This window comes from Molothrus aeneus, chromosome Z (genome assembly GCF_037042795.1).
Source record: "Molothrus aeneus isolate 106 chromosome Z, BPBGC_Maene_1.0, whole genome shotgun sequence".
In the NCBI taxonomy this organism is placed as follows: Eukaryota; Metazoa; Chordata; class Aves; order Passeriformes; family Icteridae; genus Molothrus; species Molothrus aeneus.
In genome coordinates this window covers 9766995-9786162 of record NC_089680.1, presented here as the reverse complement: position 1 = coordinate 9786162, position 19168 = coordinate 9766995, and the positions used below count along the sequence as shown (strand labels likewise).

Sequence of the window (19168 nt, the reverse complement as noted above, 5' to 3'; positions counted from 1 at the left end):
AATGTGTGCTGGAAAGACTTTATTCAACCATTAGGAATCCAAAACATAGTTAAAGATGAAAATATGGTAACTTCATAGCCATAGATGGTAATTAACTGGCATGTTATACCTACCCTGAACTTTTTGTTTTCTGTTTCTTGCTTAAAAAGGGATTTTAGTACGTCCTTGACACAGAGCCTAGTTTCCTTGATTTACTCAGCTAGAAGTCAGGGACTGTATAGCCAGATTTTAGTGAGTGAAACATCTTCTCTATACCAAAACAACTTAAATCACTGAAACAGGATGTAATAGCACTAGATGTTCTGTCTTTTATCTTCATTTTTCCCCCTTCCTCTCCGTATTATCAGTCCTTGCCATTTGGAAACATGAACAGCAAATTAGATTAGATTCTAGAAGATTGTTTGCTTCATGTGGCCTTTGCTAAATCTTTCATTAAAATTCTTGTTCCATCTTACCCAATCTTACCAGATGTACCAGGAAATTTCGTATGTTCTCTAGGGATGCTTTGTTATATCTAACTTAACTGTGCGTCTGCAAAGATGTGTCTAGAATTTAATATATTCCCACACAATTGTTGGCTGTATATTTGTCTACTGTGAAACATGAAGCCAAATTCAAGACTGCCTGACAAGATCTCAGTGAATTACTTACATCTTGCCTTGCCCCTCAACTGTTATGCAACATGATTTGAATTAGTGCATTATGTAATTGATACATTATATATGGTGATGTAACATTTGTTTTTCTTTTAATTTTTCAGGTACCTCCTATTCTGGCTATGAAGCTGCAGTGTATTCAGCTGCATCGTCCTATTACCAACAGCAGCAGCAGCAACAACAGAAACAGGCGGCAGCGGCAGCTGCTGCTGCTGCTGCGACAGCTGCTTGGACAGGGACCACCTTTACTAAAAAGGCACCATTCCAAAATAAGCAACTGAAACCAAAACAGCCTCCCAAACCACCCCAGATCCACTACTGTGACGTTTGCAAGATCAGCTGTGCTGGACCACAGGTATCTGTATTATGTATTATTCTACTGTGCTTTATTCTACTATACTTTATTCATAATTTCTTCAGCTAAAAAACCTTACCCTCTTAAGAGTCATAGAATTGCAGAATGGCCTGGGTTGGAAAGGACCTTGAAGACCATCTGGTCCAAGCTCTGTGCTGTAGGCAGGGATACCTTCACCAGAGCAGGTTGCTCAGAGCCCCATCCAGCCTGGCCTTGAGCACTTCCAGGGATGGGGCACCCACAGCTTCTTTGGGCAGCTGTGCCAGTGCATCATCGTCCTTACCATAAAGAATTTCTTCTTAATACCTAAACTTTCTTTCAGTTTGAAGCCATTGCCTCTTGTCCTGTCACTCCATGCTTTTGTAAAAAGTCTCTGTCCATCCTCCTTACAAACTTCCTTTACGTACTGGCAGGTCCCACTTAGGTCACCCCAGAGCCTTTTCCAGGCTGAACAAACCAAATTGTCTTAGCCTTTCCTCATAGGAGGGGTTCTCTATCCCTCTAATTAAGAGTATTTGTTGATTTTTAGACCTGATTCTATACTTGTACTAAAGGAATAATGAAATAAAAATGCGTAGTATTATAGAAAGAGTTCCTGTTGGAAGACATAAAGATACACCCCCTGAGCTTGTACAGAGGAGCTTCACCTCACTTCAGAATTATTTGAAACTTTGAATGTGATTTGTTTCTTCAGCATAGGAAACTTGTAGAAAATACTCTTTTGAAAGCTATGGAATTACACAAGTTTAGTGAATGGGAAACCTGCCCCTTTGAAGGAGACTGAGGGAGACTTCTTCATTATATTCCAATTTCCCAGTTTAGTGTCATAGTGGGTAAAAGTGCCTAGAAAGTAGATACAAAGTCATGCAGAATGTTTATATCTGAGTCTGGCTAAACAGTTCTTTAGGTAAATTTGTCATTATTGCCTACCCTGTCTGCTCTAGATTGCCAGTGTTGATATAGGAACTAATACCAACTTCTGCATTTCACTTTCAGTACAGCCTTATTTGTGCACTACCTTCTTTTAAATTGATTTTTCTGTTTATCTGGATACACTTAAAGTTTGAGGGAAGCTGGAAATCAAAAATAATTTAATGCAATGAGGAAACCGCAGTTTCTGATCCTGTCAAATTTTCAGTGGTGATACTGTTTGACCACTACTTGATTGAGAAGTTGAGAAGTTAGAGGAGAAAAACCTGTATTGTTTTACCTAAGTGTGGGATCCTGATGCTGGAGAAGAAAATGTTCTGGTCTTAGAAGTGGCCTGTTAATGCATGCCATACCACAGAAATGTTCAGTGTAGGAGGTATTTCCTAGGCAAAATGTGTGTTTTCTGCCATGTTCTGTATTAGATGTATTCACGGGAATGATGAACCAGCAGTACAAAGACAGCTTACTGTGCGTTTTGTTTATTTAAACAGACTTACAAAGAACACTTAGAAGGCCAGAAACACAAAAAGAAAGAAGCAGCATTAAAAGCTTCCCAGAACACCACCAACAACAGTACTTCTGCTCGTGGAACTCAGAATCAGTTGCGCTGTGAGCTCTGTGATGTGTCTTGTACCGGGGCAGATGCTTATGCCGCCCATATCCGTGGAGCCAAGCATCAGAAAGTAAGAGATTTCTCTTGTTCTTACCATGCAAGTAAGAACAAGAACATTTCTCCCCATCATTTTTATCATTTTAAGGAAGGAGAAAATATGCAAAAACAGTATAATTTAAATTATTTTATTTAAAAATTTTAGTTCTTCTTTTCCTTTCAAATTTGTCTTTAGGCTCACTATGAGAAGGGCATTGTTGAAAAAAAGGGGGAAAATATTGCCATGGCATCAATGAAAAGAGGATATATTGGGCTATCACCCAAATCATAGGAAGAAGGTGTGGAGTGAGATGTGGGAAAGGTACCGTTGAGGATGTGTATGCTTGTGCCCCCTAATTCTTCTCAAGACTGTTCTTGAGATTCATCTTACTTGTCTGGCTGGGACAGTTAATCTTCCAATGCACTTTGAAACACTGTAACCTAAGCTAGTGCAAAGAACAGGCATCATTCTTTGATGGTTCCTGCGAAGAAAACTGTCCTCTGGAAGCAAGGAACAATGTCCTGTAGTAGACTTTATAATGACTATGTTTAGAAGACTTCTGGTACATGTGTTGTTCTTATTGTTTGGGTGCTCTTTTGTGGGCATCCTGGAATAAAAACTGTGGGCTGCACTGTGAAATGCTGTGACCTATGTTTTAAACTTGGCCATACAACACTAAGTGCAGTGGTAGGTAGGATATGTGTTTAGAAATTACAGATTTTCCTTATAACTCTGGAAATGCCACTAACAAATACAAAGTATTAATACTCTGCTTTTATAGTTCTTTACATCTCAGTACACAGGCATCAGTAGCATTGTTCCTACTAAAATAAATAAATCTCATAGCATGTTTAAAATTATCTTCCTTCAAGAGCAAAAATCAAAATTTAGAGAGACTTTAGAGAACTTGTCCAGTGTTCTTCCTTTAGTAAACTGAGCCATTACTTTCTTGGGTTGTGCTCCATAACTCCATAGGTATATAAAGTGTAGTATATATTATCCTTTCATATTTGGATATAGCTTTCTCTTTGTGATAGTTGCAAGCCATTGCTGGGTTTAGGTTCTTACCAGTGTGAAAATGGTATCACAAAGGACTCCATTGCTGTGGTAACTAAAGAACTGTGTTCATTCTACTGGAAAAAAGTAATTTTGAACAGTTGCTTGAGTTTAAATTTATACTATTGTGTGACATTAACATGTCAGTATTCTGATAGGGAACATAAAAAATAAGAACAAAAGGCTAAGAAATTAATTTGGATGGTTGTGTGCATATCATGATTGTGTACATGTTCACGTTTAAGGCGTGTCTCACAGGTTTGTATTTTTTTTACTGCTGTTTTCAACACTCAGTCTTTAGTTTTGATCTTGCATATTTTTTTCATATGGATTACTTGCATTGCTTTTTCAGATGGTGGTCAGCAGACACCAAAAAGAAGTATTATTCGATGAGAGACATATTATAGAAAGGCCTGTGCTTATTAATTCTAATAAGCATGTACCTCTTTACTTTCTGTGTGATACTAAAGAGCTCTGAAATACCTCTTGAATCCTCCTTAACTATTTCTAAACATTAGAAAAAAAAGGGAAAAACGGAAGGCATTTGCCTAAGGGATTCTCTTCAGCTTGGCTAAATAACGTGTAAAATCTTTCAATATGAAGACTCTTGAAATGTAGCAATCAAAAGACACAGTGTTGCTGAATCTGAGCTAAATAATTCTTAGTTACAAATATTGTTTGGAACCAAAACAGTTTAATGTTCTGCCCCTTTGAAGGAGACTAAAAAGAGGCAACAAAACAGATACATTGAAACATTAGGAGCAAAATGTATGCTTGAATTTATCTTGAGTTGTAAGCTTGTTGTGTTTATTATCTAAACAGTTGTGGGAGTAAATGCCTGAATTTCTAAAGTAAGTAAGCAATGTGAGATAGCAAGTGCCTATTTCCCTGTTATAGATGACAAGAGCTTTTACGCATCCATCTTTTTTCTTTACTAAGGCCACTTTTGCAAAAAAAACAAGCTAACAAAAAAACAAGCTATTTATATTGATTTTTTAGATATTGATATTTTTGCTTGTGATACATTATTTTTACAGCTATCTCAGGGAGATAATGTTATTAATTTCTCTTCCTACTTACAGGTAGTAAAGTTGCATACAAAACTTGGCAAACCCATTCCTTCAACTGAACCAAATGTGGTTACCCAAGCTACTTCCTCAACATCCACATCTGCTTCCAAACCAACGTCCTCTGCTTCAAATATAGCAACTAGCAGCAGTACAGTGAACTCCTCTGTTGCGTCCTCTGCAGTGAAAGTTCTTACTCCCACGGCAAACACCACACTTAACACTGCATCCAACAACAAAACATCTTCAACTGCTGCTAACATAGCAGTAAAGAAAATATCTACACCGAAAATAAACTTTGTTGGCAAGTACAGAAGTCAGTCTTTATTTTGAAACCTAACCTATTCTGTAAATTTTTCTTAAGAACTAGTTCAGCAGACACAAATATATTTAGGTAACTCCATGCATGAGTTACTCTGCTGTGTTTAAGGGAATTACTGTTAAGTGAGAATTTCTATAAAAGTTTTGCTTCAAAATTGATGTTGGTGTTTTCTGCCCAGTTGTCTCCACCTGGCCCCTCCTGAATATTTTTCCCACCTTCATAAGAAGCCTTCCACCTTTTGTTTCTTATGTAGTAGCTGCTGGAGTATTGCAGTTTATAGTCCTAGTTTCAGCTCACAGCCTGGGCTATTAATGTACATGCAGTAGATTGGCAGTTTGTGATGGGCAACTGAAACATCCTTTTTCAGTGGAAAACTAACCATGTAAACTTTGAACTGAGTATAACAGAGATGGGAAGCAGCTGTTCCACAATAAGCTATCCCGCTCTTCAAGGAAAGACCTATACAGTTGCATCGCTAGGAGTATACTACCTTTACTAGTACAAACATTATAAAGTTTTGAAGTACACTTTTTAAATATATAAATTTTCAAAATAACAAAAAAAAAGATTATTAAAATACATTTTCTGAGTTGTTTCCCATTCAGTCCTGTCCCTTGAAAAAGCAGGAAAACAAATAACAAAAATGGTGATTTTTTTAAAGCAGAAGTTTTTCTTATTAGAGTAAACAACTTCAGTGTTTAAGTAACCTGAATGTTGTTAAATTTACTGTTAAAATATTTAATTATATTGAAAATATACTTAAGTTTTGGTTGATTTTAAAATCCAATAGATTTTAAAAGACCTGTAATTCTTTGCCCAAATCATAGGTATTTGCTAATAAAATCTTCAGTTTGCACACTATGGTTAATCACATTCTCATTTTATGAAGAGCAATAATTTAACTTTTGGTTTTGATTTCTAGGTGGTAATAAGCTTCAGACAACAGGAAGTAAAATGGAAGAAATGAAATCAGCTGAAAGTGTTAAAACACCTCCTGCTGCTACAGTGCAAACACAGGAAGTAAAGCCTGACACAGCAGCTGAACCAGTTACTCCCACAACTCTTGCTGCCTTGCAAAGTGATGTCCAACCAGTGGGCCATGACTATGTGGAGGAGGTATTAATATGAAAATATGTATTATTTTTTAACTGTTATAGTGAATGTAATCATGGAGTGATTGAGGTTGGCAGGGACTTCTTTAGATCACCTGGTTCAGTCACTCTGCTTAAGAAGGACCACCTACAGCCAGTCACCCAGGACCATGTCCAGATGTTTTTTGAGAATGTCAAAGGATGGAGACTCCATAACTTCCCTGAGGAGTTGTGCAAGAGCACAGTCAGTCACAATAACAGAGTGTTCTGATGTTCAGCTATTTTTCACTTGGTGCTAATTGGCTCTGGTCCTGGCACTGGGCACCATTGAAAAAAGTCTGGCTGTGTCCTCTCTGCGCCCCTCCCCTTCATATGCACTGATATGATCCCACTCAGCCTTCTCTTCACTAGGTGAGACAGTTGAAGTCCCTCTGGACGTCAATGCAACCCTTTGGTATATCATCCCCTCCTCTTAGTTTTTTATGTCATCGGCAAACTAGCTGAGGATACTAGCTGAGGATCAATCCAGAGCATTACTGAAGATGTTACAGGACTGTATTGATCCAGGGGCTGTATTGGTGGCTCCTGGCCTCCAACTGAGCTTCATTCTGCAGATCACTACCCTTGGCCAGGCTGTTCAGACAGCTTTCAGTCCAGCTCACTGTATACTTATCCAGCCTATGCATTGGCAGCTTGTGTTGGAGGATATTGTGGTGAGACTGTGTCCAAGGTTTTATTGAAGTCCACAGGGACAATCTTGACTGCTCTGCCTTCATCTGCCAGGCCTTCACCTTGGTGAAGTCATTCTGACTGCCCCTGATGGTTTTCTTGCCCTCATTGTACCTGGAAATGGTTTCCAGGATTAGCTGCTCCATTGCCTTCTCAGAGATCAGGATGGGGTTGACTGTAATTCTCTGGGTTCTCCTTGAAGATAAGACTGACGATGTGAATTTTGCATGATACACAGGTCTGTGATTTATTAGCTCACTATGTTCAGGTTTGAATTTAAAGCTGTGTACTCTTTGAAATGGAAGGACCTTGTTCCCTGCTCATTACCAAGCATGGTGGTGTGTCTGTCAGAAATGAAGGTTCTTTTTTTCTACTTTGCCTTCTTTCAGTTATTGTGTGAACTTCTTAACATGTTTTAGGACACGTAGACATTATCCAGTGGCACTGGATAATTTGATTAATGGATAATTTAATTTTATATCAGCCTTATAAAATAAAAAAGAAATGACCAAATGTGTTATAACTTTATTTTCCAGGTAAGGAATGATGAAGGAAAGGTGATCCGCTTTCACTGTAAACTCTGTGAATGCAGTTTCAATGATCCTAATGCCAAGGAGATGCATTTGAAAGGGCGGCGGCACAGACTTCAGTACAAGGTAAAAATGCTAATGCTTCTCTCTGAAAATCGACCAGATACCAGCTAACTGGTCTGGTCACCTGCTCTTAGGTTTAAAGACTAGACAAATGTAGGCACTCTGAGTAAACAGCATGTAAAAAAAGAGAAATATATTTTATAGGCAGTGTAGTCTTAAAAGAATAATGCAAACTGTGAAGTTACATTTTGGTTGAGGCTTTTTAAGATGTTCTGAATGTTGCTTGTAGTCTAAGCAATGCTTAGTGAAGTGAAGCAACAATAGGTTCTTTATGTTCTTTACCATGAAGTTTAAAGAGTATGAAATAGTATTGCTCAGTGTTTTTGGTAGGATAAACAGCACACACTCTTTGTGTTGCAGACTTTTTAATGATAACTGCATTTGTGAAGTTCTAAAACTGCATTCGGCTCCTTTTGATTTTATTGTAGATGAGTAGTGTATGTTAAATTTGTCAGAACTACTCCATAACCTTGAGATGAGGACAGGAATGCAACATTTAATTCATTACTTTTCTGATCTAGAAAAAAGTAAACCCAGACTTACAAGTAGAAGTGAAGCCCAGTATTCGAGCAAGAAAAATTCAGGAAGAGAAGATGAGAAAACAGATGCAGAAAGAAGAATACTGGAGAAGGCGAGAAGAGGAGGAACGCTGGAGGATGGAAATGAGGTAATGCATTATGTTTCATGAATGAATGTGACAACCTGCTGTCAGATTGTCTGAAACTAAACGCCATAGTTACTTATTTTAAATACTTTAGGGAACTCCATACTGTCGTGTTTTAAATTGTCATTCTCTCACTGGGATTTTTGTTTGCTATTCTTCAATCCTTCTGAGTAATGCAGAGTTAGTAGAATTACTTTGCCATAAATGCAGACCTACTTTTACAACAATAATTCATGTTGCTACTGTCTCTTCATTGGTATTTGCTCATGACTGCTAAAAGTTGTTGAAGACAGAGAAGGATCTGTCTAGAGCAGTGTCAAGTATTAACTGCTGTATAAAAAGAATACTTTGATTGATGCACTTCAGGCGTTATGAAGAGGACATGTACTGGAGGAGAATGGAGGAAGAGCAGCATCACTGGGATGACCGTCGCAGAATACCAGATGGAGGATATCCTCATGGCCCTCCAGGACCATTAGGTCTCCTGGGAGTTAGACCTGGAATGCCTCCTCAACCTCAAGGACCAGCAGTGAGTTTCTTACCTTGAGGAAAAAAAATTAAACCATTCTTACCAGGAGGCACAGTTAAGAAATATAAAATTACTCAGTGCTACTGCACTTGTCTCTGGTGTTTCTTAATAAAGGATTTGGAAAAGAGAGGAAGAAATTATATGCTAATGAAATGGTGTAGGTGTACTAGTCCTCCAAAATAAGTCCAATGAAATGACAAGAGGATGCTTTAAATATTGCTTCTTATGAAACACAAGTCATACTGAATTTTTCTATTTTTTATTTTATTTGATTGTGTTATACAACATTATTTACCTAATTGTGGACAAGTGTATGGATAAAAAGTAGCTCCATCAGACTTAGAGAATAACGGTTAATGGTGCATCATATTCTAGCAGTGTAGAGTGCAGTACCACACTGCACATGAGTTGATTCTGGTATTAGACTGAAAAGGATCAGGGATCTGAAAGGTGATGGAGTGAGTGCACATTGCTGAGGTTTGCAGCTGGTATGAACCTGAATCACGTTGGGATGGGGAGAATAGCTGATACCTTGGATGGCAAGGCCAACCATCCAGAGGCACCTAGGTGGGCTGTAGGAGTGGAACTTTATGGCATTCTGCAAGTACAAGTGCCTAATGCTGCACTCAGAAAGGAAGAACCCCTTGCATTGATTGAGGCTGGGTAGCAGCTCTCCTGAAAGGGATCTGGGGGTCCTGGCAAACAGCAGTCTGGGCATGTGTCAGCAGTGTGCCCTGGCAGCAGGGCCAGCAGCTACCTGGGCTTTAAGAGGAGCACAGTCACTTGATTAAGGGAAGTGATCAGCTTTCATAAGACCCTGACTTCAATGCTACATTTAATTGTGGGCTTTCCAGTAGAAGATACATAAATTATAATGGGCTCAGTGTGGTGCTAGATGTTCAGAGGTCTGGAGCACCTGCCCTGTGAGGAGAGACTGAGGCATCTGAGATTGTTCAGCCTTCGAGAAGAGAGAGCTTCAGTGGGATAGAGTAGCCTTCTAATAGCTGTGCTTTATAAAGGAGCCAGGCTTTTTATAGTCATGAGAGGGTGAGATGCATCCAGCTTAAGCAAACACAAAGGAGATTTAGACTGAATACAGGAAATCTTTTTTTGTACAGGTGTTGCGCAGCCACCATCTTTGAAGGTTTTCAAAAACTAATGGGCTAAAGCCCTGAGCAACATGATGTGGTCTTACAGCTGACCGTGTTTTGAACAGGAGATTGGACTAGATGACCTTCTGAAGTCATCCTGTACAATGCTTTGATTGTACAAAAGAAATCATGGGTACTTTATTTTGCAGCAATATCCAAATATTTTCCAGTTGAGGAGTACCTCTGATCTTGGGATTTGCCCTTAGTTTAAATTTTGATACTCTTCATGTCTTTTCAGACGGGATTCATTGTGACAGTGTAGGCTGTTGAGGAAACTTCATGTTTTATTACATTTCAGTGATGTGAGGTTTGAATATTCTGTTCCTTAGCCACATGTTTGGGTTTTGGTATTTTGTCCCATTTGTGATCTTGGAAGTGCCCCCAGGTTTCAGAAGAACACTTTTTTTGTCTGTTCAGCCTCTGCGCCGCCCTGACTCCTCTGACGATCGCTACGTGATGACCAAGCATGCTGCTATATATCCAACTGAGGAGGAACTTCAGGCAGTCCAAAAAATTGTTTCTATTACTGAGCGTGCTTTGAAGCTGGTTTCTGACAGCATGACTGATCATGAAAAAAGCAAGAACAAAGAGGGAGATGACAAAAAGGATGGCAGTAAAGACAGGTATTTTTAAATTACTTTCTAAGCATTTTATGGTTTTTCCTTACCCTGTTATCAGTGTTTTCAGGATCTCATTTCTTTGGGCTTTTATGCAGTTTTTTGAAGTCTCAGAAAGATGTGGAGTACAATTTTATTTTACTTTTCTATATTCAGGATTATTTTTATGATTTTTACATTATTATTTTAACTGCAACTTTCAACTACAATTCACAGAGCTTTGAAAGGCGTTTTACGGGTGGGCGTTTTGGCTAAAGGTTTGCTGCTCCGTGGAGACCGAAATGTCAATCTTGTTTTGTTGTGTGCTGAGAAGCCCTCCAAGACATTACTCAGTCGTATTGCTGAAAGCCTCCCTAAGCAACTTGCAGTAAGTAGAATTTAGATTTTTGGATTTGAGTTTTTGTAAAAGTACTGTGAAAATCTGTCCTCAAGTTAAATGTCAGCAGGACTCACTGTGCTCCTACATGACATAGCTCAGGTTCAGTTTCTTTCCATTTTCTGAGTGTTTTCATCTGAATTCAGAGACTGCTGCATGTTCTGCTTCCTCCATATTGTGACCATACAAGAGTGTGCTCTAGCAGCGTAGTATCAATCACCATTTAACAGATTTCTTTTATTTGGGAAATAGAAATGAGCACAAGGAAGACCATTAATCAGTTACTAGCAATAGAGATAATTACAGCACGTTACATGTTACAGCACATCTGCTGCCTCAAGTCAAAGTTCTCCATGAATGCCATTTTTTGTACTTATATCTTGTTTCCTTACTGTATGTGTCAGTGCTTTATTGTTCAAAATTAGCCAGCTAAATCTAGTTTGGGATTTTTAGGATGTAGACTGTTTAAAAAAGTAAATATGCAGTCTTAGACCATTCAGTGAAATATAAAACCTTTTTATTTCCACAAGAAAGTATAAAGTCTCTGCTCTCTGTTAAACAAAGCCTGTCACTGTAGAGTGCTTGTCGCAGCATCAGTATTTCAATGCAATCAAGTAAAATACTTCACAGAATCACTTGCATGATAGAAGCTGTACCAGGAATAATGAAAAAATAGTCTGAAGTTTGCTCTTCTTTGAAGTAACAGAACAGAAGTAAATTTAACAAATGGACATCTTGGTCTGTCTTTGTGGAAATGTTCACCAAGTATGTAGAAGGTCACAGAGGAGCCTACAGCTTTCTTTTGGGACTATTTAGAATTTATATAATAAAGTTGCAAAAAGCAATTCAAAATAAACACTTTATTAGTTAAACTTACACTTTTTCCCTGGTGCTTATCTTGCCCCTTTTTCTTAGCACGTTGTGACACCAAAGCACAGAATATACCTAGCAATACCCATTTGTAATTGTGATCTTGAAAAATAAGCATCTTTGCTTTTCGAAGACTTCTGTGTTTCAGTGAGAAACACCCTGCTGACATTTTAATTGGCTCTGAGGCTTTATTTCAAACACCATCAAGATTCTTGTTATATAACGTCTATTAATTTCCCTTCTGGGCAGTTTTTTTAAATTCTAACTGCTTGGTTACGTATTTTCATTAATAATTTGGAAACAATATGCAAGTCTACATATCTTTATACTGTGTAGTGTGGTTTTATGACTACATAGGTATCTGTTTCATATAATTATATTGTGTTTCTGTCTTTCTGCTGAAAAAAGAATATGTTGGAATCCTTTTTCTTCCTGATACTTTTAATGGCCACACGCTAACAGAAATTTCTGTTTCTCGATATTTAGGTAATAAGTCCAGAGAAATACGATATCAAGTGTGCAGTCCCAGAAGCAGCAATAATTTTAAATTCGTGTGTGGAACCCAAAATGCAAGTTACAATCACACTGACATCTCCAGTCATTCGGGAAGAGAACATGAGGGATGGAGGTTGGGAAGTTGTTAAAGATGTTATTTATTTCTCACCTGTGTTTTTATGTTTATCTATTCTGCTTAAGATGGCACTAAGGTCCTGGAAGGCAACATGCTGGCACACATATTTGATCAAAACTTTGTTTTTCAACAACCAGTCTCAGTAGAAAACAGTTGGTTAAAATAAATGTGTATATGATGCTTTTATTTAATTTTTAAAATTTCTAACTTTATGTCCAACCTCAGCTTTCTGGAAAAGGTACAAGCTTGATTTTTTTCCCCCTTTTAAAATCATGTGGAAAACTAAGTATTTTATAGCAAGTGGCTATAAACTGGCTTTCTAGAGCAGTCTTGCCTTAAGAGAAAGATTGTATGGATTTAGAAAATCAAATCAGAGGTTTTTGGGTCTGAACTGGGTCAGTATTACCATCACTTAGACATTCTGAACAGTGCCACTTAAAATGCACTTTTACAGTACTTTTGACAGTAACAGTGCTTTTAACTTTAAAAGATAATGCGATTTTTTCCAGCTCTCTGAGGTTGTTTTTTGGTCTGGAGTGCTTTTTGAGTATATTTAGGCTCCTGGTATTACAATCACTCTTCTATCCAACTGGCAAACCCAACTAGTACAATAAGAAATGGCTTTGTCGTTGAGCTGAAGCAGAAGGTGGAGCTTGGGAATCAATTTACGTTTTTGAAGTCCACAGTTTCTCTGGTGCCAGCAGTGTTGCTTTAGGGTCTGTTCTGTAACACTTTCAAAGCTCCAAAAGCTTTTAAGCCAACAAGCATGATTAATGTCTGCAGTACATTGGTTCTTTTTATTTACGGGTCAGATAAAATTAACTTTTGTTTCCTTTTAATCCTGTATTTTCATAGTTGAAAGAGATCATAGCAAACAGGGTTCTGGTGTTTGACAGTGAACCTACAAATAGGAAATCCGAGGCTGTTTTAACACTTCTCATATACAGGTTGAAAGAAATTTTATGTGTGTATGTATACATGTGCTTGTGTATATACGTATTTATATAAGCCACTGAGGTTTTTTTTTTAGATTTCATCTCATCACTACATGTCCTCTAAAACACTTGAGGTTTTTATATTGCATTACTAAGTGTCCTGTAGCTGTGACTAGTGCATTTATAAGCAAGCTATGTTAACAAAGTCATCCTACATAATAAGAAAGAAAAATTTTCAACATGTATTTTGTGGTTTGGATGACTTCCAAAGAGTCTTAGAGTGCTTTTGTTTTAAGCTGTTCATTTTATCCTAGCTATAAAGGCTTTGTATGTGTACTGTCACACCCAACCAATTTTACTTGGTTTTGGACAATCTGAGTATAACATGACTCTGGGCTGAATCCAACTTTCCGTATTATTCAAGTTTACTAAAAAAAAGCATTTTATCATTAAATTAGACTAACCATTTAATGAAATGAACCTTAAACACAATGTGTATTTCTTGATGTACTGTGCAGAAGTGCAGTATTGATTCCTGCCACTATACTCAATTCAACTAAGTGGTTTCTGGCCCAAAATTCTGTGATGTGGACTAAAAGTAAAGCAAATTTCAAATTACTACCATCAGTCCCCTAAGTTACGCCGCCAAAAGGAAACAAATCTGTATTTTTGTCTGACCCACACTTGAGTTAAATTATCTTTGTGAGTTTATTCACTGCTGAATGCAGTACTGCCTCTAGGCAAACAAAATCAAGTTAGATTTCTCTTCAAGACACTGAGCAGTATAAAATGGATGTGCAGAAAAGTTCACTTTTGAAACTGGAGCAAATAGAAGACTGAATTGCCAATTATTGCAGCAAAGAAGTTCCTTATTCCGAAGACTGCTGCTTATTTGCTGCAGAGTAACAGTATGTGTTTGTGTTTTTCTTACTGCAGCTTCTCATGCTCTGTGTCTTACATTGGTTTGAAGTTTTCATTTTCCTTAGCCCGCTTGGGGAGCTAGTTCAGGTGTTAAGGAAGGCTTTACCGGAAGAACCAGTTGGAGTAAAGATGCAACTTGAGTCTTGCACGTGGAGTAGAATCATGTTTGATGTGTTATTAAGTAAAAGGCTAAAAAAAAAAACCAAACAGTGAAATGAAATTGTTAACCGCATAGGTACTGTTCCTGACAGTATTGTGCGTTTGACAGTTAACCGAATCTGATACATTCGAAGAGCTCTAACCCAGCTGTGGAGTCTTCCTTCGGCAAACAAAGTGTACATACTTACAAACACCTCTGCGTGTGCGCGTGTGTCTCTTTTATCCTTAGCTAACAGCACCGGTCCAAAGCCTTCTAGCAGAGGGACTTGATTCCTGTCAGGGGTTGCTGCCAAGACATCGGAAGGATTTTTGACCAAGGTTTTCTAAAGCTCAGTGTCACACCTGCCATGCTTTACAAAGGAGGGGTTTGGATGCATAGTCCTAGCATCTGCTGTTACTTTGTGTTTGGTTTTTGTTTTGTTTTTTTCCTTTCGTCTTTGTCTCTCTCCTAGAATGAAGCAGTGTTCACACTAGTCTTATAATAGTTGACTGGATAAAATGCATTTTACATAATAAAACTTACCTAAATTGACATACCTGTTAACTTTTAATGAAGAGGTAGTGTGGACACAGCACGTCTAATAAAAGATTAACCCCTTATGTTTAGGCTAGTAATAAGTTATACAGGGTAAGAATTCATGCCCGTGTTTTGTAAATTAATTCCATTTTTGTCCTAGTTTAGTAGGGTGGTAGGTTAGGCATCTGATTTTAGTTACACAGTCTTTAAGGGGTTAATCCAGAAATGTGAAACATATGCAAAAATCCACAGAATAAATATTACAGGAGTTCCCTTTATACATTTTTTTAGTCTGTGTTTCGTCAATGTAGTACCTGCCTCAGCAACTTCTGACTTTCAGAGTCTTTTTAAGTTCCAAGGGTATTCTTATGACAGCTATTAGGAACCCATTTTAGATTAACATTTCCAGCACTGAGTAAGATTCTTTCCTGTACATTTAAATTGCAATTCTTCTCAGTAAAACTATTTTAGAAGTTGAAGATTTTCAGAGGTAGAAATTTCAAATTATTAATGAATTATTGGGCTAAAAGTTTGCACAGTGTCACCTATTTGCATGTTAGCTTTAGAAGAGTGTATATAATTGACTGATTAGACTATTGGCCCCACAGCACATATTTGCATTTTTAATTTCTCAACCTTATTTTGCCACTTTTTCCTGTGGTGTGTCTTCTCAGGATGTACTCCTTGTCTCATATATCTGGGTTGTACTCCTTTAATCATTTAGCTTTAGCTGGCACCCCTCTTGTATAGGTTTGGAGGGGAGTTTTTGTTATTGTTTTTGCTTTGAAAGAAACATCACTTCAGACATCTTCATTTGCTCTGTAATTGCATTGTGAAGACTTTGATTTTTCCACCTTAATATATAGTTTGTAAGTTCAAGTAAGTGTGAGAAGTTACCTATGTTCTTCTCAACTTTGCTGTTATGAAGTCTTCAGCTTTTTATCCTGATGCAGAACAATGGGACTATCCTATCAAAATGCTCGAATCTGAATATAGTACTTCACATTAAATTTAGTTACTGTACTGAAAAGCTATATCATTTTAATTCATGGCCTTTTAGCTCTATAGACTAAAGAATCCTACTAGTTTACATTTGTGGTTTCAGAGCACTATTTCTGCAACATATCTAAAAGCTTCTTGTTGCAGGCATGTTTCATGAGCCTCATTATTTTTTATTTTATTTTATTTCCTGGCTTAACCTAAATTTAGATCTTGAAGGAGTAAACTGTACTGTTCCAAACAGCTAGCTCCTGTGAGATGTGTGCCATTGAGTGAGGGCTTTTTGTTTCATCTTATTTGGTGTATCACCAGTTATGCTAGCAACATACTTTGTGACTAGTCACCGTAGCCATTTTCAGAATGAGTAAAAAAGTAACTTTTAATGGTGATCACTGATCTCATTATATCTATATAGTTTTCAAGTAACTCAAGGATACCATTTCATATTGTTTAATGGTTCCATTTTCACTGATTAAACCACTTCTGTAGTATCTTCATTTTTGGTAGGCAAGCAGTCAGCTTGGTAATCAAATTATTTTCTGAACATTCAAATAGGCAATGTCTGCTATGTTTTCTTCATCTTTCAGACATTTTGCTTTGTTTTTTAGACTATTCCTTACTTTTCTTTATCTTGGTGACTCTTTGGTAAAGCAGTCCCTTTTCAGATCCTTCCTTGCATCCTAAGTGTTGCTGGAACATATCTATTATGGGCTGAGGAATTTTATTTATATGGGTAAGAGAGAAAGTGCTAGAAAACAAGGAACTCTGTAATATTGAAGAACATATCACATTCCTTTAGTCAGGTTTTTAAAGTAAAATAATTTTAAGATATGATAAAAATAACATGATTACTAAACATTCAGTGCTTTTAAGATTTGTAATACTTAGTTTTTCTTTCAAGAATAGGTCCCAAATAACACCTGACAATTAAAATTTAAAAGAAACTAAGTTTGAATGTTTCTACTTGGTTAAAGTGGATTTTTGTGTTCCTTCTGTCTTGTGTTCTCTGTGCTGGTGCACTGTGTCCAACCATCCTTCCTTCAGTATTTAATTTTAGGGGATATGTATTTTTCCACTGTTAGCTGAAATAAAGAAGTACTATGCATTGCATAATCAGCAATGCAGATGAAAATAACTTCAGAGCTGAAGTGCATTATGCTCTTGATCTTTCTACTGGGTTGATGCCCTAATCCCAATTGAGCAACTACCGCTGAACATTTACATTTCTCGTTCAAGGGTTTAAACTTTAAATGGCATGTGTGACATTGAAGCTATTTAAGGAAGTGTCTTGCTCACCTGGTCAAACACCCATTCCTCACTGCATTTTGCCAATTCAATCCATTTTAGATGTAACCTCGGGTATGGTGAAAGACCCACCGGACGTCTTGGACAGGCAAAAATGCCTTGACGCTCTGGCTGCTCTACGCCACGCTAAGTGGTTCCAGGTTCGGAACATCATTTTACTTTCTTCTTGTAGCCTTATGAGAGATTAGTTCAGTTGCAATATGAATGTTTAACTGTGTGAAAACACTCAGCGTTGTTCATGCTAATAATACTTAATATTTCTCTGGTCCCTAAATTTAACTGTAGGAGGTTGAGTATGGAGGAGCTGCTTTATGCAGTTATTGCACATTTGACTTTTTTTTTTCCAGTCATTGAGAAGGCGATGTTGAAAGCTTGACTCGCTTGGGGTGATCATATGTTGTATATTTGTTATATATTCCATAAGGCTGCAGAGTAACTTCGCTTTAAATAATGGGATATGTGTCTAAAGCTTTGTGTTTAGATTTAAGACTTTTTTTTTCTATTTCTTTTAGTGCATTAAGTGTAGGGAATGAAAGGTGAGAAGCAACTGTTTGGTTTAGTGACTTTGCATTCTGGCAAAGGCACAATAAAGAAACCAAACAGATTCCCTTGACCTTTCAGTCTCTATACCTATTTCTTAGATCTTGACTTTATCCTTTTTATTTCTAATATAGAAAGATACTGTATTTATTGTTTCAAATGAACGTGGGTCAAAGTGTATAGGGGATCAAGAAATGTTATTCTTGTATAACCTGTGCACTTTGACTTCTACCACCTTAAATTACTAACCCTGTATAAAATACTGCTGTAAATGGCAGCTCACGGAATAATGCTGTAGAATGATTTGTTTCAATCTTGTATCTGAGCTTCCATTGAACAGTGGTGTTTTAGTCTTTCAACAACTCCTGTTTGCTATGGGTGCAGGGGTTAATTAATTGGATTTTGTATTGCTCTCAAGGCTAGAGCTAATGGTCTGCAGTCCTGTGTGATTATCATACGTATTCTTCGTGACCTCTGTCAGCGGGTTCCTACTTGGTCTGATTTTCCAAGCTGGGTAAGTAATGTCTTTTTAATGAGTCTTCTTAATAAAGATGTTACTACAAGGAACTTATAGGGAAGTGTTAGTACAGTTTTTAAATTCAGACATTTTCAACACATAGTGTAGGGTTTTGTTTGGGATTTTGGGTTTTTTTTTGTTAACAAATACTCCAGATTACCCTCTTAAAATACAGTTTTCTAAGGTTTTTCATTTGAAGCTGGAAGTTACTGGTTTTTTCCAAAAGACATTTTCTTGTTCTTTTCTATTCTTTGTGGGTAGATCCCTATTCTAAGTTTTAGCATTTTTTTCCTTTACTCTGTATGAAAGAACCTATTTTTTCCTAACCACCAACTCTGAATTGCTTGGAGTTTGCTGAAACGTATTTAAAATAATGCCGGCTGTGCCCAGATAGTTCTGTGATAACAGAAAGAAGTCAAAAGAAAAAATCACAGGAATTCTTATGTTTATTATGTCTCTTTCATAAGGTGAAATACCACAGTACTTCAGTACAGCCTGTGGTTGTGTCATCGTATTTTAGTCAGTGCCACTTAAATCTCTGGGTCATATCAGGTCACCTTTCTTAATTCAATTGAGTGTTCTTGGAGCATTCTTTTTGTATTGACTACCTTACAAATGCTCCAAATACTAACAGATATACAATCTGTGGATTGGATTAAGTTATTCTGAAACCAATACCTGAAACATGCATCATGTGGAAGTAAACCTAGCCCTGACTGTTGTTTTTTGCAGACCAAATCCATTTACACTGTGCTGCTTCCTTCTCCGTTTTGACAGGAAGAGCACTAACAGTGTTTTGATCAGCTGACTTTATTTAGATGAGAAATATTTTACAACTCCACTAAGTTTGCAGACAGTTTTATTAAATTACTTCTAATAATATTTATTGCTTCTGGAAGGCAAGTGGAGCAGTAATGTCTGTTTTTTA

At 37.3% G+C, this 19168-nt stretch overlaps 1 protein-coding gene across 1 annotated transcript in view; it reads left to right on the top strand.

The window, feature by feature from the left end:
- ZFR (zinc finger RNA binding protein) overlaps window positions 1-19168 on the top strand; it is a 47142-nt gene that overhangs the window by 21613 nt on the left and 6361 nt on the right. Inside the window, exons 6-17 of the mRNA XM_066568925.1 lie at window positions 761-1011; window positions 2433-2624; window positions 4730-5018; window positions 5959-6152; window positions 7393-7512; window positions 8031-8176; window positions 8540-8702; window positions 10271-10476; window positions 10687-10837; window positions 12203-12344; window positions 17226-17323; window positions 18142-18237. Coding sequence (XP_066425022.1) covers window positions 761-1011; window positions 2433-2624; window positions 4730-5018; window positions 5959-6152; window positions 7393-7512; window positions 8031-8176; window positions 8540-8702; window positions 10271-10476; window positions 10687-10837; window positions 12203-12344; window positions 17226-17323; window positions 18142-18237 — 2048 coding nt within the window. The remainder of the gene's footprint in view (window positions 1-760; window positions 1012-2432; window positions 2625-4729; window positions 5019-5958; window positions 6153-7392; window positions 7513-8030; window positions 8177-8539; window positions 8703-10270; window positions 10477-10686; window positions 10838-12202; window positions 12345-17225; window positions 17324-18141; window positions 18238-19168) is intronic.